This window comes from Scyliorhinus torazame, chromosome 6 (genome assembly GCF_047496885.1).
Source record: "Scyliorhinus torazame isolate Kashiwa2021f chromosome 6, sScyTor2.1, whole genome shotgun sequence".
In the NCBI taxonomy this organism is placed as follows: domain Eukaryota; kingdom Metazoa; phylum Chordata; class Chondrichthyes; order Carcharhiniformes; family Scyliorhinidae; genus Scyliorhinus; species Scyliorhinus torazame.
The window spans coordinates 196,897,114-196,920,896 of record NC_092712.1 but is presented as its reverse complement, the minus strand read 5'-3'; the positions used below and the strand labels follow the sequence as shown (position 1 = coordinate 196,920,896).

At 47.4% G+C, this 23,783-nt stretch overlaps 1 protein-coding gene across 4 annotated transcripts in view; it reads left to right on the top strand.

Moving 5' to 3' along the window:
* LOC140425216 (alpha-1,6-mannosylglycoprotein 6-beta-N-acetylglucosaminyltransferase A-like) overlaps positions 1 to 23,783 on the top strand; it is a 181,099-nt gene that overhangs the window by 38,468 nt on the left and 118,848 nt on the right. For 3 of the 4 annotated variants that reach the window (XM_072509259.1, XM_072509260.1, XM_072509261.1), the window contains exon 2: positions 4,558 to 4,931. In XM_072509259.1, coding sequence (XP_072365360.1) covers positions 4,694 to 4,931 — 238 coding nt within the window. In that variant the 5' untranslated portion in view covers positions 4,558 to 4,693. Of the gene's footprint in view, positions 1 to 4,557; positions 4,946 to 23,783 lie in introns of those variants that run through there. The other variant, XM_072509262.1, reaches the window with a different exon arrangement.

Sequence of the window (23,783 nt, the reverse complement as noted above, 5' to 3'; positions counted from 1 at the left end):
ACCTTATTTCTAATGTTTACCCTTAAAACTACCTTTTTTTCCCCTAACACTCGTATATTCACGGATGATTCGACAAGTTTTTGGTTTTTGGAAGGGAAATCGTATTTGTAAAAGCAGTTTTTTGAGAGCGTTAATAGAACGGTAGGTATGGAACAAAAACCTGTGGCTGTGTATTTGGATTTTCAAAAAGACATTTGATAAAATGCCACACAAGAAGCTTTTACACAAGATTAGGTCTCATGAGGTTATAGACAAAAAACATTGTAAGAATAAACCAGTCATTTTCTAAATGGCAGCGTAAAACTAGTGAAGTGCCGCAAGGACAGTGCTGGAATCTCAGGTGATGGCAGTCTATAGATGAGACTTAGATGAGGGGTCCACGTTTACTGTATCCAGGTTAACTGTGGATACATAGCTAGGTGAGTGAGTAAGCTGTGAAGAGCATGCCAAGAACTGCAGAGGAATATAGACCAGTTGAATGATTGGCTATGAAAATGGGCGATGGAGTATGATTTAGGAAAGTGTAAAAATATCCACTTTGGTAAGAAAATTGAAAATTCAGAATATTTTTTTAAAAACGAGAGACACAGAAAGCAATTGGGAAAACAAATGGTGTGTTAGCCTTTATTGCAAATGCTATGATCCCATCTGACACTACTGAATAATTCTGATCCAAGGGTGGAACCCAGCTTGATGGATCCCAACTTTTTGTTTTTTAGAAATGTGGAGGGTGGCTTCTGAACAGAGTTGCAGGATCAGCTAATAAACTTTTAACAAAATAATAAAACGCTTATTAAACAAGAAAGGATGAACTTTATTGTAATATTTCTTCACCAAACTGTACCTTTACAGATATTTACCGATTTGTACGGGTAACACAAGTTGTAAAATCTAATTTATACTCCAGTGTTCACAGTAAGTACACAGTCGATTTAAGCCAATTGGCGACTTGTGGTTGGACACACTATGCTCCAAAACTAAGCTCCACCCAAAGCAACTTCTATGTATTTTTCAACAATTCTCCCCAGATTAGGATAAATTTCTTTACTCGGAGGGTAGTGATTCTTTGGAATTCTCAACCACAGAGGATGATGGATGCTCAGACAATGTGTATAATCAGGACTGAGATGATGGACTTTTAGACATGAAGGTAATCAACATTATGGTAATAGAGCAGAAAGGTTGAATTTATGCAGAGATAGTTTACTGAATGTTGAAGCAAACTCCAAGGGCAGTGTGACCGTCTCCTATTATGTTCACCAACCAGACCGCATTTCTGAAGTTTGTTACTGTTCTCACAATTTTACTACATTTGAGTTTCAAACTACCGGCAAACTTTGAAATAATGTCACGTACACCTAACCACAGGTCATTAATGCCTATCAAAAATGGAAACCTTAATATGGCCACCGTTGCATAATTCCCTCTGTTCCAAAAAGCCACAACTCAACTATTGGTTTTTGTCCCTTAGACAATTTCAACTTTGAAAGGAAATGGTTTTTTAATTATTAATCCAATTAAATACAAACTAAATAATCATTGTGTCTTGTGCTATTTAGCTAACCTTTTAAAATACCTGGAGTTTAATGAAGTTTTAGTTTTTATATAATATGACATGATACTTTACCTTATTATGTATGTCTTTAGTTAGTCAGATTGTTTTTGGAAACTTGACTTGTTTATAAAAGGAATGCTGTACCTTGTGAAGTAGCCTTGTTTCCTACTTATTACAATCTTTAGACCGTGTTCGGAAAACAAAGGTAGTTTTGAGGAATTTGTATTAAATTGGTAAACATTAGAAATTAGGTATAGTATTAAGTGGGTTTAATTTAATGTTTCTGTGCCTGGAGGGGTAAAAGCTATAGTTTGATTCATTCTGGACAACGGTGTTTGTATGTGTGGAGGTTGGTTAAAGTTCCAACTTAATGTGCTTAGAGAGGGCTATGGCGTCAAGAATAAATAAAAGGTATAAGCATGTGCGTATTGCTTAGCAACTGCGGGCTTGTAAGGTAGAGAACCTTTTAGTTCAGCTAATTTGATTGCAGTTGAACATAGGTTATGAGAGAAAAGGCAGATAGTACAGCTCTGCGAGAAGCAGTTGCTTTAGAAGGTGAGAGAGCAAACATCTCTCTTAGCTTTGCGAGAAGAAAAGCCATACAATGAACTAATGGTTAAGAAAACTAGTGCAGAGATCTGAAGAGCAGTTAGTTAAGAAAACTAGAGAAATGAAGTATCCAAGAAGTATGAGGTTGCAGGTACTAGAACAGAGCACTGTTCAGTAAAGGCAGAGCTGAAAAGCAAGTTGAGGTGCAAGAAAGAAATCTGAAGTGATTTTCAGGTTTGTGAAATTTTACTACAGCCTATGGAACGCGAGTTGAAATAACTATAGAAATTGGTAGCTGGATCTCGGAGTTTGGGTAAAAGCAGTTAAGACCAATTGGGTGTGATAGAAATCAGCTTTTCTGGTTAGTTGTTGATGAGATAGATAAAAGGTTTAATTGAAAAATCATTAACAGTAATTGACTAAATCATATTAACCATGAGAGTGAAGAAAGCCGACTGGCTGGGACCTAATCAGATAAGACTCTAAATTTTCACATTTTGCAAGTTGCTCGAGACTTGCCAGAGAATCCAAGGCCAGTGACAAAAGACTCCATTGTATGCAGCTGCCTTCCCAAGCCTGGACAGTTCCGTTTCCATGGTAACAGTCAGTCAGGATCATAATGACTTTTCGAAAATTGTGCTAATCTAAATAATGTTAGAGGCATAATTGGCAAGCCAGGGTATGGAAAATTGCACCAAAACATTTATCTCTTAAACTGACAGACAGACAGCTTGGTCGAATTGAGTGAATTATAAATTAGTCAAAGCCAATCACAGCTGTAAATTATCACGATTTGTATTTTAAACTCCACCATTGTATTCACGAAAGACAATCAATCTGACCTAAGTTTGTATTGTAATGTTGTGGGAAAAATCAACCACTTCAAGAGTCAGACTTGCTGTGATCATATAAATGCAGTTTTATTGTTACATGAAGCTTCGGGAGAAAGCGTATGTACCCCGCGGTACAGTAGCCAGCCTTTCTCTTGGTTTGAATGGCAGTCATTAATTTTATACTTTGGGTTCACAATGAGCCCAGATACAAAACAATTATCACCTTGTTATCTTTAAACAGCCACTTCGGGTTCACAATGAGCCCAGATACAAAACAATTATCACCTTGTTATCTTTAAACAGCCACTTCGGGTTCACAATGAGCCCAGATACAAAACAATTATCACCTTGTTATCTTTAAACATTTTATAGATTGTACATTGTTATTTGTAAGCATTTTGCCATTTACACATGGCCACAGTCAAAGAGGTTTAACAGGTTACAGGCAGCGGCAGGAAAGTAGTATCAATTGTCCCTTTGTTTTAGGAAATGGCCCAAGACATTCGTATTAGCATATCATTGTGTACACCTTGGCTGAAGTCAGCTTTATTCAAGTGGTGTCCCACATTTATGTATTTCTTAATCTTCCTGTCTGGCTTCCTTTGTCCTGGATCTGTTCCTATCTGTCCTACTGGCACCCCGCTGGACTCCAGGCATCAGTTATGTCTGCTTTATTCTCTGTGTCTCCATCTTGTGTGTCAGGCAGCCATCCTCTGTGCCAAGTGCCCTTTTGAACCATTTCCTACTTCAGTAACCAAAGTTTACCAGTGGACACTAAAGCTGACAATAAAGTTCAACGAAACTTTGCCAAAAAGCACAGCCTGAATTTCTGTTATTTGGGAACTCAGAAGGGATAATGCATATCCAGGGTTCTGAATAGACACACAGATCCATGGTGGTGTAAAATCCTGGACTGGATTTGATAAAATTAGAATGAAAACTTTGTTTAAAAGTAATTTGGAAAGCTTGGTCTGGATTTCAGAATGCAAACTGCTGAGGGGAAGCATTATTATGAGAAGATTCTAAAGTGTGTTTTGGGGAGTGGAGTTTGGAAACACTCGCAATCATTATCTGGGGGAATTCTGAGGAAAAATCCACAGACACTAACTTGGGCTCAGAGCAGATTGCATGTATTGACCACAATCATCTTGTGTACTTTAAAAGGGCTTTGTATTAGTGATACTATTGTAGTAAGAGGTACGTTGCAATCCATGTTAATCCTAAAATCTTTGTAATTGTTAAGCTAAGGTGGGAGTGAGGGTGCATTGTATCATAATCCAATTTATCATGTTCAGTGTTTTTTTTCTTACTCAAACTAATTAAGGGTCTTGTGACTCTATTCCTCCACGATTTATTTAAAAAATTAAAAGTTACGGTCATTTGAGCCAGGATTCCATTCTGGTATCATCCCGTCCATTTATACCATCAGCTGGGATCGTAACAATTATCATATTTTCAACTTTGTTTTGTATCATTTTATTGGCCATTTTTCTAATTTTCTCTTTCTGATTGGCTAATGATCAACGTAAAGTATTTATGGATGTTTTTGGTGATCAATTGTCAGTTGTCTAACTTGACTCGCTTCCATCCTAAGAATACATTTCTCCCTAACTTTTACAGGACGGAAGGTGAACGTCAGATAAAGAGGATTTAAAGAGATAAGCTGCCTGAATGCTGTCGCACAAAGTATTCAAAAGATTAAGTTGTTCATAATGTGACTGATTTGTCCGCAAAAAGAGTCGGTGGTTGGACAAACATGTTTGGAAGCCTGTTCAGAAGAAATGCATCTCAGAAGCTAAGTGCTTTGCTGCTGATTTTTGGGTTTATTTGGGGGTTGGTACTACTTCGATATACATACCAGCATCCAAGGCACCAAAACAGTGCTGAACTGCATGAACAGATTTTGGAACTAAGTAAAAGATACGTCCGAGCTCTAGCAGAGGAAAATCAGAATTCCGTAGATGGTCGTCATGGTGCTTCAATGGCGGGATATGGTAAGAGCTGAAATGTGTGTGTTGCAAAATATTTTTCTAAACTTTCCTGTTGATGATAAGAATCCTGCTCAAAATGTCTGTAACCTTTTAATTGCATTAACTAAGCGTCAGGGTTCCAATATTTGAAAATTGGAGGAGCGATAGATGGCATGTAGACCACGAGAAATGAACAAGTGTGCATGGTGAAAATTTGTATTTTTGTTCATTCATGGGGTCATAGAAATTTTAGAATTTACAGTGCAGAAGGAGGCCATTCTGCCCATCGACTCTGCACCAGCTCTTGGAAAGAGCACCCGACTTAAGCCCGCAACCCCACCTAACCTAGGGGCAATTTAGCATAGCCAATCCACCTAACCTGCACATCTTTGGACTGGGAGGAAACCGGAGCACCCGGAAGAAACCCACGCAGACACATGGAGAACGTGCAGACTCCGCACAGACAGTGACCCAAACCGGGAATTGAACCTGGGACCCTGGAGCTGTGAAGCAACTGTGCTAACCACTGTGCTACAGTGCTGCCCAGATATGGGCATTGCAGCAAGGCCAACATATATTATGCATATGCATTTAGCCTCTGCGAAGATGGTGGTGAGCGGCTACCTTGAGTACAACTGAGTGCCTTGCTGAGCCATTTTAGAGGGCAGTTAAGAGTCAAACACATTGTTATAGGTCTCGAGTCTCACATGGTCAGACCAGGCAAGGACAGCAGAATTTAATACCTTTGACTTAAGTTCAAAAATACATGAAATAGCCCTGGAGCAACAATTAATAATATTCATCCGATGTTATTGATACTGCGCCAACCACCCTTCATCACATGATTCTACCCTATTGTCCAGATTAAATTGTGTGATTTGTGTTCATTTATTTTCTACACTTAATAATCTTTATTGTCACAAGTAGGCTTACATTAACACTGCAATGAAGTTACTGTGAAAAGCTCCTCGTCGCCACATTCCGCCGCCTGTTCGGGTACACGGATGGAGAATTCAGAATGTCCAAATTACCTAACAGTACATCTTTCGGGACTTGTGGGAGGAAACCGGAGCACCCGAAGGAAACCCACGCACACACGGGGAGGATGTGCAGACTCCGCACAGACAGTGACCCAAGCCGGGAATCGAACCTGGGACCCTGGCGCTGTGAAGCAACAGTGCTAACCACTGCTACCGGGAATAGGTGGTGGAAGCACGTTCAAAAGAAAATTTTATAAATACTTAAGCAACATTTGCAGGGCTTCGAGCAAAGAGCAGGATGTTGGCGTGGGTTAGCATGAGGTTGGTTGTGGAAATAATTGGCAGATCTGTTTGGGAGCCAGCAGATGGCCTCGTTCTGTACTCTGTGATTCTGTGAACCAGTCCAAAAAAGACCTGAATTAATACAAAACCTTAACGCGTCTCTCAAACGATCCAAACATTTTTATTGTTGTAATGTGAGCATTTCTGGTCTTATCGCATGCAAGATCCACCAACCTCACAAAGCGGAATGACTAGTTAGTTTACTTTGTGGTTTTCAAAGATACTGGAAGCCTGAACATAATCCTGAATAGCACCTTTGATATTGCAACACTCCTTTGCTGTCTAAACGATACTCCTATCAGGAATGCAGCTTGAACGTCTACTATTTTTATTTGTGAGAATCCAATCAACTGAGCCAAGCTGACATCCAGTAGTCTTCCAATAAAATTCTGTCCTCAGTCAACAGCTTTGTCAACTTGTTTTCTGGGCATTAGATTGTTTACTATGTTGCAGCAAAACACTTGCGTGGCTGGAACAGAGGGGAAGAACTGGATTTCCTACTGTCCAGTTTTTGAATTTTTCTGTTTGAACATTTCAAGTGCTTGGATCAAAGTTTGATTCCTTCCTTAACTTTTGACTCTTGACTTCTCACCCAAGCCAGAATTATGTTTACATCAGGATTGTTTATCCAGGACTTCCAGTGATGGTGATGTGCTGAGCAGACGCACATCAGGTGGCTCTGCTCCAGAACATAGCCAAATAGGCACTTTTGGGTGAATTTAGCCTGCAAACTCGACAGCATCACACCCTCAATTGGGAAAGCGAAGGAACAGGGCCAGCATGCCAGCAAAAGTGAAGGGACAGCAAGAGCAGAAGAAAAGGACACGAGCAACAGGCGAGCGAGCCAGCGAGCCCACGAGGCGAGGGGATCCCGGCCACCACGGAGAGGGGGAGACCGATGACACTAGCGTCAGTCTCCTCCTCCTCGGGAGATGGTTGGAAGGCATTCCTTATGAAGGAACTGGCCACGATGAGAGAGGCGCAAAGGTGGAAGTCAAGGTGTCCGTTACAGAGGTGTTGGTCGCCATGCAAACGGCGATTGATGGACTGGGGAAGAAGGTGGAGGTGCAGGGAAAAAAGATCCAGGAGTTTGAGAAGGTGTCGACAGACCAGAGCGACAGGATTGTCATCTTGGAGGCCAAAATCAAAAGGTTGGTGGTGACCCTGGGGAGCTTGGAAGTGGAACTTTGAGGACCAGGAGAATAGGTCCCAACACCAGAACATTCAATTGTGGGCCTGCCAGAGGGGATCAAGAACAGGGACCCGACGGGCTATATGGCCCAAATGCTGTGCAACTTAGTCGGGAGGGACAGCTGGAAGCACCGGTAGGACTGGGAGACTGCATCAACTCCATGCAGGTGAGCAAGGCGCCAGGAACAGTTGGGTTCCTGGAAGACTTCTACAAAACTTATGCACCAACCCTGGCCCCACACCTACGGGAAATGTTTGCAGATTCACTAGTGAGGGATACCCTGCCTCCAATGCTAACACAGGCTACGATAACTCTGATACCTGAAAAAGACAAAGACCCGACCGAATGCAGATCATATAGACCCATTTCGCTGCTCAATGTAGACTCAAAGCTACTCGTGAAAGTCCTGGCTAATAAACTGGAGAACTGCGTACCAGAGGTGGTCGCAGATGACCAGACTGGCTTTGTCAAGGGTAGACAGCTAACTGCGAACATCAGATAACTGCTGAATGTAATAATGACCCCATCCGGGAGAGAACACCAGAGGTGATCGTCTCCTTGAACGCAGAGTCAAATGGTAGTACCTCATTGAGTTACTGGAGCAGTTTTGGCTAGGGACGCAGTGGAGGTTAAATGTGAACGGTGCCAGAGAGGCCCGGCCAGCGACGCCCACATGTTCTGAGTCTGCCCCAGACTTGTCGGGTTCCGGACAGCCTTCTTCGACGTGATGGCCAAGGTTGGCTATGAGGTTTGAATAAAGTTTTTTTTTTTTTTTTTTTTTAAATTTAGTGTATCCAATTCATTTTTTTTCCAATTAAGGGGCAATTTAGCGTGGCCAATCCACCTAGCCTGCACATCTTTGGGTTGTGGGGGAGAAACCCACGCAAACACTGGGAGAATGTGCAAACTCCACACGGACAGTGACCCAGAGCCGGGATCGAACTTGGGACCTCGACGCCGTGAGACTACAGGGCCAACCCACTGCGCCACCGTGCTGCCCTAGGAGAGGTTGAATAAAGTTGGTTTGTTCTCACTGGAACGAAAGAGGTTGAGGGGCGACCTGATAGAGGTCTACAAAATTATGAGGGGCATAGACAGAGTGGATAGTCAGAGGCTTTTCCCCAGGGTAGAGGGTTCAATTACTAGGGGGCATAGGTTTAAGGTGCGAGGGCAAGGTTTAGAGGAGATGTAAGAGGTAAGTTTTTTTACTTAAGAGGGTAGTGGGTGTCTAGAACTCATTGCCGGAGGAGGTGGTGGAAGCAGGGATGTTAGTGACATTTAAGGGGCATCTTGACAAATACATGAATAGGATGGGAATAGAGGGATACGGACCCAGGAAGTGTAGAAGATTTTAGTTTAGACGGGCAGCATGGTCGGCGCAGGCTTGGAGGGCCGAAGGGCCTGTCACTGTGCTGTACTTTTCTTTGCTCTTTGTTGTAGGGGGAGGATGGAGCCATGCCCGAGAGTGGCAGTCTTCATGTTATAAAATGCTAAATGTAGCAGTACTGTCTCTTGGGGTTGGGGAGGGGGGGGGGGGGTTGAGTGGGGAGATGAGCGGTTGAGGGGTGGGCAGTGATTAAAACTGGGGATAATCCTGGATTTTTCATACCAGTTTGTGCCAAATTAGCAAATCTCTGCTGATGGTAGAGGGTTTGCTATAGTTGGCTTCATGGCGCAGATTGGAAGGGAGGGAAGCTGCTGTCTCATGTTCTTTGCTGGAGAGTCCATGCAGATATGAGAGTACAGGGTTGAACAGCTGTCAGGTCCCATACTCAGTTAGGAATAATCACTTTCGACTTCCGGTTGCGGCTATGCCGAGGTAGGTCGAATGTTTGGCAGCTCCCGCCAGGAACGGACGTTTGTGCTCTTTAGAGGGGCCCCAACGGCAATTGTTCGGCTCCCAGTGTGGGAAGGTGACAGCAAGGTTCCCCCGGCACTGTATGGATTGGACTAGGAGTGGAGCGGTTAAGAAAGTGATTCTGGTGCAGCCGAAAGTGCAAGGGAGGAGAAGCAAGATGGTGGCGGGTGGAGACCAAGCAGCGTGGACGCAGTGGTCGCAGGAGCAGCAGGAGTTCCTCAAACGCTGCTTTGCGGAGCTGAAGGCAGAAATGCTGGCGCCAATGAAGGCGTCGATTGAGAAGTTTGTGGAGACCCAGAAGGGCCAAGGGGCGGCGATCCGGGAGGTGCGGCAAAAAGCCTTGGAGAACGAGGACGAGATCTTGGGCCTGGCGGTGAAGGTGGAGGCGCATGAGGTGCTGCACAAGAGGAGGCAGGAAAAATTTGAGGACCTGCAGAATAGGTCGAGGAGGAAGAATCTTCGGATTCTGGGTCTCCCTGAAGGAGTGGAGAGGCCCGATGCCGGGGCATATATGAGCACGATGCTCAATTCGCTGATGGGCGCGGGAGCTTTCCCGAGGCCCCTGCAGCTGGATGGGGCTCATCGGGTCCTGGCAAGGAGACCCAAAGCCAACGAGCCGCCAAGAGCTGTAGTGGTGAGGTTCCACCGCTTTATGGACAGAGAGTGTGTCCTGAGATGCGCCAAAAAAGAACGGAGCGGCAGGTGGGAGAACACGGAGATCCGAATCTACCAGGACTGGAGTGTAGAGGTGGCTAAGAAGAGGGCTGGTTTTAACCGGGCTAAGGCGGTTCTCCATCGGAAGGGGGTGAAGTTTGGGATGCTGCAGCCAGCGCGATTGTGGGTCACGTTCCAAGATCGGCACCACGATTTTGAGACACCTGATGAGGCATGGAACTTTATCCAGGCTGAAAAGTTGGACTCAAACTGAGGGTTTGTTGTGGGGGGATGTTTACTGCGTTTAGGGAATGTTCTTTTTGTTTTGGTGCTGGGTGGGGATGGGTGAATGGATTTGATTTGGGGGCTGTGGGAGAGTGTGGGCGTCGGTGTTGGAGGGGCAGGGCCCCGCGGAGGAAGAGGAGGGGGTGGAGGCCCAGGGATGGGGAGTTGGGGTAAGGCCGCAAAAAGGGAGCTGCGCCAGAGTGGGCGGGGCCGGCTCAGGCGGAAAGCACGGGCTTTTTCCCGTGTTAGGGAAGGATGGGGGCGGGGCCGGGGGGGAAGAGCGGTGCTGGAGAGGAGCGCACACTGATTGCCAAGGGGTGGGGAGATTCTCACACTGGGGGGTCGATGGAATGGCGGGAGAGGCCGGGGTCAGCAGGAGTCAGCTGACTTACGGGAGTGTCATGGGGGGAGCAAAATGGCTAGATGAGGATCTAGCGGGGGGGGGGGGGGGGGGGGCGGAACTGGGTTGCTGCTGCATTGGCCAAAGGGGAGCTGAAAGTAGGAGAGGTAGCCGGGGTGGGGGTCCGCCGCCTGGGGGACTGGAGGGTGCGGGAGGTGCGGGCACGTGGCTGGCCTAGAAAAGTTGATGGCTAGTGGGCAGGGGGGGGGGGGGGGGGGCGAGTAGCCAGTAGCCCCCTGATCCGGCTGATAACTTTGAATGTGAGGGGCCTGAACGGGCCGGTCAAGAGGGCCCGGGTGTTCGCACACTTAAAGGGACTGAAGGCAGACGTGGTTATGCTCCAGGAAACGCATCTGAAGGTGGCAGATCAGGTTAGGCGGAGAAAGGGATGGGTAGGGCAGGTCTTTCATTCAGGGCTGGATGCGAAGATCAGAGGGGCTGCAATACTGGTGGGGAAGTGGGTGTCGTTCGAGGCACTGAATATTGTAGCGGATAATGGAGGTCGATATGTGATGGTGAGTGGTAGGTTGCAGTGGGTGCGGGTGGTACTGGTGAACGTATATGCCCCGAATTGGGATGATGCCGGATTTATGAAACGCATGCTGGGTCGGATTCCGGATCTGGAGGTAGGAAGCTTGATAATGGAGGGGGGACTTCAACACTGTGCTGCACCCAGTGCTGGACCCAGCTCTGGACCGTTCTCGGTCCAGGATGGGTAAGAGGCCGGCTGCGGCCAAGGTGCTCAGGGGGTTTATGGACCAGATTGGGGGGGGGGGGGGGGGGGGGGGGGAGTGGATCCATGGAGGTTTGCCAGGCCGCTGGCCAGGGAATTTTCTTTTTTTTTCCCCATGTCCATAGAGCCTACTCCCGGATAGATTTTTTCATCTTGAGTAGGGCGCTAATCCCGAAAGTGGAGGGAACGGAATATTCGGCTATAGCCATCTCGGACCACGCCCGAGGTGGAGCTGGAGTTTGGGGAGGAGAGGGACTAGTGCCCGCTGTGGCGCCTCGATGTGGGACTGTTGGCGGATGAGGTGGTGTGCGAGCGGGTGTGGGGGTGTATTGAAAGATACTTGGAGACCAACGACAACGGGGAGGTGAAGGTGGGGGTAGTCTGGGAGGCATTGAGGCGGTGGTCAGGGAAGGCTAATCTCCTTTGGGGCCCACAGGGAGAAGAGAGAGAGGAGGGAGAGGGAGAGGTTGGTGAGGGAGATTTTAACGGTGGACAGGAGTTATGCAGAGGCCCCCGAGGAGGGGCTACTTGGGGAGCGATGGAACCTCCAGACGGAATTCGACCTGATGACCACGGGGGAAGCAGAGGCACAATGGAGGAAAGCGCAAGGTGCGGCGTACGAGTATGGGGAGAAGGCGAGTCGGATGCTGGCACATCAGCTTCATAAGAGGGAGGCAGCGAGGGAGATTGGTGGAGTTAGGGATAGAGGGGGGAATACTGTGCGGAGTGCGGTGTGAATAAACGAGGTATTTAGGGACTTCTATGGGGATCTGTACAGGTCTGAGCCCCCAACGGGGGAGGAGGGGATTGCGACGATTCCTAGACCAGCTGAGGTTCCCGAGGATGGAGGAGCAGGAGGTGGCTGGTTTGGGGGCGCCGATTGGGCTGGTGGAGCTGGTTAAAGGATTGGGGAGCATGCAGACGGGGAAGGCCCCGGGGCCAGATGGGTTCTCGGTCAAGTTTCACATGAAATACGTGGACCTGCTGGGCCCGTTGCTAGTGAGGACTTTGAATAAGGCGAGAGAGGAGGGGACCTTGCCCCCGACAATGTCCAGGGTGCTGATTTCTTTGATTTTAAATCGGGACAAGGATCCATTGCAATGTGGGTCGTATAATGTTGACGCTAAGTTGCTGGCGAAGGTGCTGGCTACGAGAATTGAGGACTGTGTCCCGGGGGTGATTCGTGAGGACCAGATGGGATTTGTGAAGGGTAGGCAGCTGAATACTAATGTGCGGAGGCTCCTCAATGTGATTATGATGCCCTCGGTGGAGGGGGAAGCGGAGGTAGTGGCGGCTATGGACGAGGAGAAGGCCTTTGATCGGGTGGAGTGGGAGTATCTTTGGGAAGTGTTGTGGAGGTTTGGGTTCGGGGAGGGGTTCATCAGTTGGGTCAGGCTGCTATATAGAGCCCCTGTGGCGAGTGTGGCTACGAACCGTCGGAGGTCGGAGTACTTTTGGCTGTACCGGGGGACGAGGCATGGATGTCCCTTATCCCCCTTGTTGTTTGTATTGGCAATTGAGCCGCTGGCCATGGCACTGAGGGAGTCCAGGAAATGAAGGGGATTGGTTAGGGGGGGAGAGGAACACCGGGTGTCGTTGTATGCCGATGACCTGTTGTTGTATGTTGCGGATCCAGTGGAGCGGATGGCGGAGGTCATGCGGGATCCTTAGGGAGTTTGGGGACTTTTCGGGGTATAAACTCAACGTAGGGAAGAGTGCGCTCTTTGTGGTGCATTCAGGGGACCAGGGAAGTGGGATAGACGAGCTACCGCTGAAGAGGGTGGAAAGGAGCTTTCGGTACCTGGGGATCCAAGTAGCTGGGAGTTGGGGGGCCCTGCACAAGCTCAATTTGACGCGGTTGGTGGAGCAGATGGAGGAGAATTTTAAAAGATGAGATATGCTGCCACTCTCACTAGCGGGTAGGGTGCAGTCAATCAAAATGACGGTCCTTCCGAGGTTTCTCTTTGTGTTCTAGTGTCTTCCCATTTTGATCCCCAAGGCCTTTTTCAAACGGGTAAGCAGGAGCATCATGGGATTTGTGTGGGCGAATGAGACCCCGAGGGTGAAGAGGGTGTTTCTGGAGCGTAGCAGGGACAGGGGGGGGGCTGGCGCTGCCGAATCTATGTGGCTATTATTGGGCAGCCAATGTGGCGATGATCCGTAAGTGGGTAATGGAGGGAGAGGGGGCGGCGTGGAAGAGGCTAGAGATGGCGTCCTGTGTGGGCACGAGCCTGAGGGCGCTGGTGACGGCACCGCTGCCGCTCTCGCCGACAAGGTACACCACGAGTCCGGTGGTGGTGGCGACGCTGAAGATCTGGGGGCAGGGGAGGCGACACGGGCGAGGTGGGAGCCTCGGTTTGGTTCCCGATTCGGGAGAATCATCGGTTAGTCCCGTGAAGGATGGATGGGGGGTTTCGGAGCTGGCATCGGGCAGGGATTAGAAGAATGGGGAACCTGTTCATCGATGGGACGTTTGCGAGCCTCGGGGCTCTGGAGGAGAAGTTTGGGCTACCCCCGGGAAACGCTTTCAGGTACATGCAAGTGAGGGCGTTTGTGAGGCGGCAGGTGAGGGAATTCTCGCTGCTTCCAGAACGTAGGATTCAGGACAGGGTGATTTCGGGTGTATGGGTTGGAGAAGGCAAGGTTTTGGCAATTTACCAGGAGCTGCAGGAAGAGGAGGAGGCCTCGGTGGAGGAGGTAAAGGGCAAGTGGGAGGAGGAGCTTGGGGAGGAGATAGATGAGGGTCTGTGGGCTGATGCCCTGAGTCGGGTTAATTCTTCCTCCTCTTGCGCCAGGCTCAGCCTAATACAGTTTAAAGTTACTCACAGAGCGCATATGACAGGGCTGAGGTTGAGTAGGTTCTTTGGGATGGAGGACAGATGTGGGAGGTGCTCGGGGAGCCCAGCAAATCACGCCCATATGTTCTGGTCCTGCCCGGCGCTGGATGGGTTTTGGAGGGGTTTTGCGAGGACTATGTCCAAGGTGGTGAACGCCCGGGTCAAGCCGAGCTGGGGATTGGCACTATTTGGGGTAACGGACGAGCCGGGAGTGCAGGAGGCGAAAGAGGCCAGTATTCTGGCCTTTGCGTCCCTGGTAGCACGGCGGAGGATTTTGTTACTGTGGAAAGATGCGAAGCCCCCTAGTGTGGAAGCTTGGATCAATGACATGGCAGGGTTCATCAAGCTGGAGAGGATAAAGTTTGCCTTGTGAGGGTCTGTGCAAGGGTTTTTCAGGTGGTGGCAACCGTTCCTAGACTATCTCACGGAGCGTTAGGAGGAGGTCAGCAGCAGCAGCAGCCCGCGGGGGGGGGGGGGGGGGGAAGAGAGGGAGGGAAGGTTTCTTTTGAGGTGGCGTTTGGGTTAAGGTGGCGGGTTTCCCTATTTGTGTTTTCTACTGTTATATAGGGGGTTATTGTATTTGGGGGAAATCCAATGTATAATTTCTGCTTGTTGTGTTTTTGTTTCTTTCTCTTGTGGGGGGGGGGGGGGGGGTTGTTGAAAATTTGTTAAAATTTGAATAAATATATTTTCAAAAAAAAAAAGAATAATCACTTTTGAGGTCAAACAATATATGGGTAGAGATCAGGAATAAAAAGGGTGCAGTCACAATTTTGGGGGTTTACTACATGCCCCCCAACAGCCAGCGGGAGATAGAGGAGCAGACAGGTAGACAGATTTTGGAAAGGAGTAAAAGCAACAGGGTTGTTGTGATGGGAGACTTTAACTTCCCCAATATTGACTGGTACTCACTTAGTGCTAGGGGCTTGGACGGGGCAGAGTTTGAAAGGAGCATTCAGGAGGGCTTCTTAAAACAACATTTAGATAGTCCAACTAGGGAAGGGGCTGTACTGGACCTGGTATTGGGGAATGAGTCCGACCAGGTGGTAGAAGTTTCAGTAGGGGAGCATTTCAGGAACAGTGACCACAATTCAGTAAGTTTTAAAGTGCTGGTGGACAAGGATAAGAGTGGTCCTCGGGTGAATGTGCTAAATTGGGGGAAGGCTAATTATAACAATATCAGGCGGAAACTGAAGAACATAGATTGGGGGCGGATGTTTGAGGGTAAATCAACACCTGACATGTGGGAGGCTTTTAAATGTCAGTTGAAAGGAATTCAGGACCGGCATGTTCCTGTCAGGAAGAAGGCTAAATCTGGCAAATTTCACGATCCTTTGATAACGAGGGATATTGTAGGCCTCGTCAAAAAGAAAAAGGAGGCATTTGTCAGGGCTAGAAGGCTGGGAATAGACAAAGCCTGTGGTGGAATATAAGGAAAGTAGGAAGGAACTGAAGCAAGGAGTCAGGACAGCTAAAAGGTGTCACGAAAAGTCATTGACAAATAGGGTTAAGGAAAATCCCAAGGCTTTTTACACGTACATAAAAAGCAAGAGGGTAGCCAGGGAAAGGGTTGTCCCACTGAAGGATCGGGGAGGGAACCTGTGTGTGGAGCCAGAGGAAATGGGCGAGGTACTAAATGAATACACCAAAGAGAAGGAATTGGTGGATGTTGAGTCTGGCGAAGGGTGTGTAGATAGCCTGGGTCACATTGAGATCCAAGAAGACAAGGTGTTGGGCGTCTTGAAAAATATTACGGTGGATAAGTCCCCAGGGCCTGATGGGATCTACCCCAGAATACTGAAGGAGGCAAGAGAGGAAATTGCTGAGGCCTTGACAGAAATCTTTGGATACTCACTGTCTTCAGGTGATGTCCCAGAGGTCTGGAGTATAGCCAATGTTGTTCCTTTGTTTAAGAAGGGTAGCAAGGATAATCCAGGGAACTACAGGCCGGTGAGCCTTGCGTCAGTGGTAGGGAAATTACTGGAGAGAATTCTTTGAGACAGGATCTACTCACATTTGGAAGCAAGGGGTCGTATTAACGACAGGCAGCGCGGTTTGTGAAGGGGAGGTCGTGTCTCACTAACTTGATAGAGTTTTTCGAGGAGGTCACAAAGATGATTGATGCAGGTAGGGCAGTGGATGTTGTCTATATGGACTTCAGTAAGGCCTTTGACAAGGTCCCTCATGGCAGACTGGTACAAAAGGTGAAGTCACACGGGATCAGAGGTGAGCTGGCAAGATGGATACAGATCTGGCTCGGTCATAGAAGGCAGAGAGTAGCAATGGAAGGGTGCTTTTCTGATTGGAGGGCTGTGACTAGTGGTGTTCCTCAGGGATCAGTGCTGGGACCTTTGCTGTTCGTAGTATCTATAAATGATTTGGAGGAAAATGTAACTGGTCTGATTAGTAAGTTTGCTGACGACACAAAGGTTGGTGGAATTGCGGATAGCGGTGAGGACTGTCAGAGGATACTGCAGGATTTAGATCGATTGGAGACTTGGGTGGCGAGATGGCAGATGGAGTTTATTTCGGACAAATGTGAGGTGATGCATTTTGGAAGGTCTAATACAGGTAGGCAATGTACAGTGAATGGTAGAACCCTCGAGTATTGACAGTCCGAGAGATATTGTACAGGTCCACAGGTCACTGACAGGGGTAACACAGGTGGAGAAGGTAGTCAAGAAGGCATACGGCATGCTTGCCTTCATTGGCCAGGGCGTTGAATATAAAAATTGGCAAGTCATGTTGCAGCTGTATAGAACCTTAGTTAGGCCACGCTTGGAGTATGGTGTTCAATTCTGGACGCCACACTACCAGAAGGATGTGGAGGCTTTAGAGAGGGTGCAGAAGAGATTTACCAGGATGTTACCTGGTATGGAGGGCATCAGCTATGAGGAGAGGTTGAATAAACTTGGTTTGTTCTCACTGGAACGAAGAAGGTTGAGGGGCGACCTGATAGTGGTCTACAAAATTATGAGGGGCATAGACAGAGTGGATATTCAGAGACATTTTCCCAGGGTAGAGGGGCATAGGTTTAAGGTGCGAGGGGCAAGGTTTAGAGGAAATGTGCGAGGCAAGTTTTTTTACACAGAGGGTAGTGGGTGCCTGGAACTCGCTGCCGGAGGAGGTGGTGGAAGCAGGGACGATAGTGACGTTTAAGGGGCATCTTGACAAATACATGAATAGGATGGGAATAGAGGGATACGGACCCCGGAAGTGTCGGAGATTTTATTTTAGATGGGCAGCATGGTCAGCGCAGGCTTGGAGGGCCGAAGGGCCTGTTCTTGTGCTGTACTTTTCTTTGTTCTTTAATTAAGTTTGTCCCTGAATGACTTATCTTCCTGCATCCATCCTTGGAGTTTACTGAGGTGGTGGTGGGATTGGTTCAGAATTGATGGTGGGGAGTGGGGCTCTTTTTCTTCCAAAAATACCCTGTCTGAAAAATAGTTAGTGTTTCTGATCAATGGCATACAGTTCACTAGGTGTTGTGATATTCCTACACATTGTTCGTGCCTTGTGCAATGTTGCCTTATCTGAGCAAAATTATAATTATGGAGTGTGGGACTTTCACATGAAGCAACATTGATCTCTTTTGCAGGGAGGAAATGCTCCCTACTGTCAGTCGCTGATCCACCTTAAGTTTGTCAGCTGAGTGAGTAGTATACAGAACATGTGTTCTGGTCTCCAAACTAAGAGGCTTAGCCACTGTACACTCCCTGTCCAGTTAGGTTAAGTGCATGTCAGCAGATTCAAAGTTCAGAGACTCTCAAACAAACAAGAGGTTGATCAACTAACCATAAACGTAGACTGGTCCTTCAGTGGAATGTTGAGGGAATGCTGCATGAGATGTTGAATTGAGATCCTGTTGTCAATGCAGGCGGATTTAAAAGATGTCATGACACTATTTAAAAATGTGTAAAAGAGTTTCTCCCAATGCCCTAGCTAACACCCTAACAGATTATCAGGTCATTTTTCTCGTTTTTGTTGATGGGACTTTGATTTGTGCAAATTGGCTGCATTTCATGCATTCCAATAGTAACAACACTTCAAAGATAATTGATTGACTGTGAAGTGTCTTTGAAAGTCTTGCACTTGTGAAAGGTGTTGTATAAATTCAAAAACAGAAAATGCTGGGAAAACTCCGGTCTGGCAAAATGTGTGGCGAGATAAACCGAGTTCATGTTTTGAGTCCATATGGCTCCTCTTCAGAGCTACAGCATATAATCCATCACATTTCTCCCTAAAAGCAGCTGGAGCAAAATAGAAGGTCAGTGACAGGTTGGAGCTAATAGAGATTGCAGCAAAGATGTGTAAGGCACAAGAACAGTGTGAAGGGCTATAGAAGGTCCTGACAGTGGCATAAAGGTAGGTAGCAGAATGTGTTAATAGGAGAATAGAGGTCATTGCTTGGTGAAAGCAAAACTTAAGAATAAGTGACAAATGGCAGTGAACATAGAACATAGACCATAGAATATTACAGCGCAGTACAGGACCTTCGGCCCTTGATGTTGCGCCGACCTGTGAAACCACTCTAAAGCCCATCTGCACTATTCCCTTATCGTCCATGTGTATCCAATGACCATTTGAATACCCTTAGTGTTGGCGAGTCCACTACTGTTGCAGGCAGGGCATTCCACGCCCTTACTACTCTCTGAGTAAAGAACCTACCTCTGACATCTGTCTTATATCTATCTCCCCTCAATTTAAAGTTATGTCCCCTCGTGCTAGACCTCACCATCCAAGGAAAAAGGCTCTCACTGTCCACCCTATCCAATCCTCTGATCATCTTGTATGCCTCAATTAAGTCACCTCTTAACCTTCTTCTCTCTTAACGAAAACAGCCTCAAGTCCCTCAGCCTTTCCTCATAAGATCTTCCCTCCATACCAGGCAACATTCTGGTAAATCTCCTCTGCACCCTTTCCAATGCTTCCACATCCTTTCTATAATGCGGCGACCAGAATTGCACGCAATACTCCAAATGCGGCCGCACCAGAGTTTTGTACAGCTGCAACATGACCTCATGGTTCCGAAACTCAATCCCTCTACCAATAAAAGCTAACACACCGTACGCCTTCTTAAGAACCCTCTCAAACTGAGTGGCAACTTTCAGGGATCTATGTACATGGACACCGAGATCTCTCTGCTCATCCACACTGCCAAGAATCTTACCATTAGCCCAGTGCTCTGTCTTCCTGTTATTCCTTCCAAAATGAATCACCTCACACTTTTCTGCATTAAACTCCATTTGCCACCTCTCAGCCCAGCGCTGCAGCTTATCTATGTCCCTCTGTAACTTGTAACATACTTCCGCACTGTCCACAACTCCACCGACTTTAGTGTCATCTGCAAATTAACTCGCCCATCCTTCTACACCCTCCAGGTCATTTATAAAAATGACAAACAACAGTGGCCCCAAAACAGACCCTTGTGGTACACCACTAGTAACAGGACTCCAGGCTGAACACTTCCCATCAACCACCACCCTTTGTCTTCTTCCAGCTAGCCAATTTCTGATCCAAACTGTTAAATCACCCTGAATCCCATGTTTCCGTATTTTCTGCAGTAGCCTACCGTGGGGAACCTTATCAAACGCTTTACTGAAATCCATATACACCACATCAACTGCTTTACCCTCATCCACCTGTTTGGTCACCTTCTCAAAGAACTCAATAAGGTTTGTGAGGCACGACCTACCCTTCATGAAACCGTGTTGACTATCTCTAATCAAATTATTCCTTTCCAGATGATTATACACCCTATCTCTTATAAATCTTTCCAAGATTTTGCCCACAACAGAAGTAAGGCTCACTGGTCTATAGTTACCGGGGTTGTCTCTACTCCCCTTCTTGAACAAGGGGACAACATTTGTTATCCTCCAGTTTTCTGGCGCTATTCCTGTTGACAAAGATGACTTAAAGATCAAAGCCAAAGGCTCAGCAATCTCCTCCCTAGCTTCCCAGAGAATCCTAGGATAAATCCCATCCGGCCCAGGAGACGTATCTATTTTCACCCTTTCCAGAAGGGAAACCCCAGTGAGGGGTTGGATGGCTGGTTTGTGTTGGGACAATAAATGTTTGGGATAAAAATATGTCAAGATGGAGGCAAAAGGTCACCGTCTAAAGTTGTTGAACTCAATGTTGAGTCCTGAGGGCTGTATTGTGCCTCTCTGAAGATGAGTTGCTGCTCCTCTCGTTTGCATTCAGCCTCACTGGAACATTGCAGCTGGCCAAGGACAGATATGTGAGCACGAGAGCAAGATGCTTAGTTGAAATGCCAAGTGACAGGATTGTTTGGGTCATGCTTTCGGACTGAGCCAAGGTGTTCTGCAAAGCAGTCCCCCAGCCTGCATTTAGTCTGCCCAATGTATAGGAGATTGCATTGGGAGCAGCAAATACAGTAGACCAAATTGAAAGAGGTACAAGTGAAACTTTGCTTAACCTGAAAGGAGTGCTTGAGGCCTTGGATGGTGAGGCGGAACGAGGTAAAGAGGACAGATGTTGCACCGTCTGCAATTGCAAGGGAAGATGCCGTGGGAAGGGGATGAGGAGTTGGGGTGATGGAAGTGTGGACCAGGATGTCACGGAGAGAACCGTCCCTGCGGAATGATGACGGGGTTGGGGGGGGAGGGATTGAGGGGCAGATGTGTTTCATGGTGGCATTATGCTGGAGTTGGTGCAAATTGATGTAAATGTGGAGGCTGGTGGGGTGGAAAGTGAGGACATGAATGTGCCGGCTGGTGGGGTGGAAAGTGAGGATATGAATGTGGAGGCTGGTGGGATGGAAGGTGAGGACCTGAATGTGGAGGCTGGTGGGATGGAAAGTGAGGACATGAATATGGAGGCTGGTGGAGTGGAAAGTGAGGATATGAATGTGGAGGCTGGTGGGATGGAAGGTGAGGACATGAATGTGGAGGCTGGTTGGGTGAGAGGTGAGGATATGAATGTGGAGGCTGGTGGAGTGGAAAGTGAGGATATGAATGTGGAGGCTGGTGGGATGGAAGGTGAGGACATGAATGTGGAGGCTGGTTGGGTGAGAGGTGAGGATATGAATGTGGAGGCTGGTGGGGTGGAAAGTGAGGACAAGGGGAACCCTATTATGGGTCTGTGAGGGAGGGTATGGAAAGAGGTCAGAGTTGAGGGAAATGGGTCGGACCTGGTTAAGTGCCCTCTCAGGAAGGGGATGGGGTTGCGATCCTCAGTTAAGAAAAAAAGCAGCCATGTCAGAAGCTCAGTTTTCAAAGGTGGCATTGAATAGTGGTCTCATAATGTTGGTAGTCTTGAAAGTCACATGTTAGTGATTGATACCATTCTCCACTCTATCTTAGGGTAGGTGAAATGACAAGCTGTCACTGCTGTTTATTCACTACCTGATAAAATGGTTCATGTTGTAACTAGCTCTGCAGTCATGTTCGTCATAATTAAAGTGACTAGTCTGGCAAATCGGGTTACGCTCGTAGGCAAGGTTTACGTGATTTGACAAGTAACTTCAGCAAGTACATGACTACTTGGGTGCGAGATGAAATCAAGTTAGCACTGCTCCAACAAGGAAACATTTCATTACTACTACATGACATTCAGAGGCATTATCATTATTGAGTCCCACGCCATTAACGTCCTGGGCATCAGAAACGTAGCTGGACCAATTTCATAGATCATAGAATTTACAGTGCAGAAGGAGGCCATTCGACCCATTGAGTTGAATTTGATGTGGCTAATGGTGTATTTCTCAAGCTGAGTGGTGTCCAGTGAGTGGCTCACCACATTGACACTGAGGCTCTCCATCAACTACAAGACACAGTAGAGATTAGCCAAATTCTTTTTGCTTGCCAAGCACATGACCACCATTGCCCACAAGTCCAAGGGCAACAAATGCGTGGAAACATCATTGCCTCCACTTTCCTTTTGAAGTCACGCACCAGCCCGAATTGGCTATATATTACCTTAATTTTTCCTGTATGAAGCTCAAATGTGATTGTCCAACAATTGTGTGGTGGTCCTCATTAATGGTTTGCAGCATTGATCAAAATGTTGCCTCTTCTTTCCCCTGCTGATGTTCAGCAAAGTACTCTCCAGCTGACTGCTGGCAGGGAATTGCAGTTGGACCAAGAGAGGTAATATGGACAAAAAGAACAAGGAAGTGCCGCTCCTCAAATGTTGACCACTCTCCTCCCAGTCAGAGGCCCTTCATAAAATCACAGAATCCCTAAAGTGTAGAAGGAGGACATTCGGCCTTGCGAGTCTGCACTGAGCCTCTAAAAGAGCATCCTACCGAGGCCCACTCCCTGCAACCCCATGTAACCTTTTGGACACTAAGGTGCAATTTAACCTGGCCAAATCACCTGACTTGCACATTTTTGGACTGTTTGAGGAAAGCGGAGCACCCGGAGGAAACCCACGCAGACACGAGGCAACGTGCAAACTCCACAGTCACCCAAGGCCAAAATCGTCCCCCGGGTCCCTTGCGCTGTGAGGCAGCAGTGGTAACCACACCTCCTAAAGGCTGAGTCTACCTCCACCGATGCAGGGGGCGAAACTTTGCAGGCCCTCACAGGCTTGAAAATCCCAGAAAATGTTTTAAGTCATAAAAATTATTCGTTTGCATCACATTTCCTCTCTTGCCCATTTTTACCTGCTGCCTGACAAGTGGCCTCCTCACCCGTGATGAATGCTAAGGCAAAAACCTGAAGCCAAGCAGTTGGTATAATGATTTGTAGGACTGTTTTGTGCAGTGGCTACCAGATGCAAAGAGTTAATGTGCTCCACACCTTGCTCCTCCTGAGCTCCAAAACTCACATGTGCAATGTTTTGCAAGGAACAGCTCAGAGACTCTGGCTAGTGTGTATTGAAGGGCGTCTCCAAATCTGTCCAGGTGCCTAAAAATACCTTCACCTCGACTGCTTGCTTTATGGTCCCCGGTTCCATTCCCGGCTTGGGTCACTATCTGTGTGGAGTCTGCACGTTCTCCCCGTGTCTGCATGGGTTTCCTCCGGGTGCTCGGGTTCCCTCCCACTAGTCCCGAAAGATGTGCTGTTAGGTAATTTGCACATTCTGAATTCTCCCTCTGTGTACCCGAACAGGTGCCAGAATGTGGCGACTAGGGGATTTTCATAGTAACTTCATTGCAGTTTTAATGTAAGCCTACTTGTGACAATAATAAAGATTATTATTACTATTACCCATCTCATGCTATGTTTGTAACATGCCTGGCCCTCATTGCTTTGGCTCATATTGGGCGTCATCACACTTAAGATAGTCTTTGTCCCCAAGGGGCCTATCGGTATGTCTGCACTTGGGTCCAATGCTGACAGCAATGTTACTTCACCCTAAACCCGTTGCATTTAACATCGAATGAACATCAGTGGGTAGGTTATTGCTAAGCAAGTGCTGCTTGACAGCACTGTTGATGACCCCTTCCATCGCTTTACTGATGATCAAGTGTAGACTAATAGGGCGGTAATTGGCTGGTTTGAATTTGTCTTGCTTTTTGTGTATAGGGCATACATGGGCAATTTTCCACATTGCTGGGTAGATGCCAGTGTTGTAGCTGTACTGAAACAGCTTAGCTAGGGGTGCGGCAAGTTCTGGAGAACGTCTT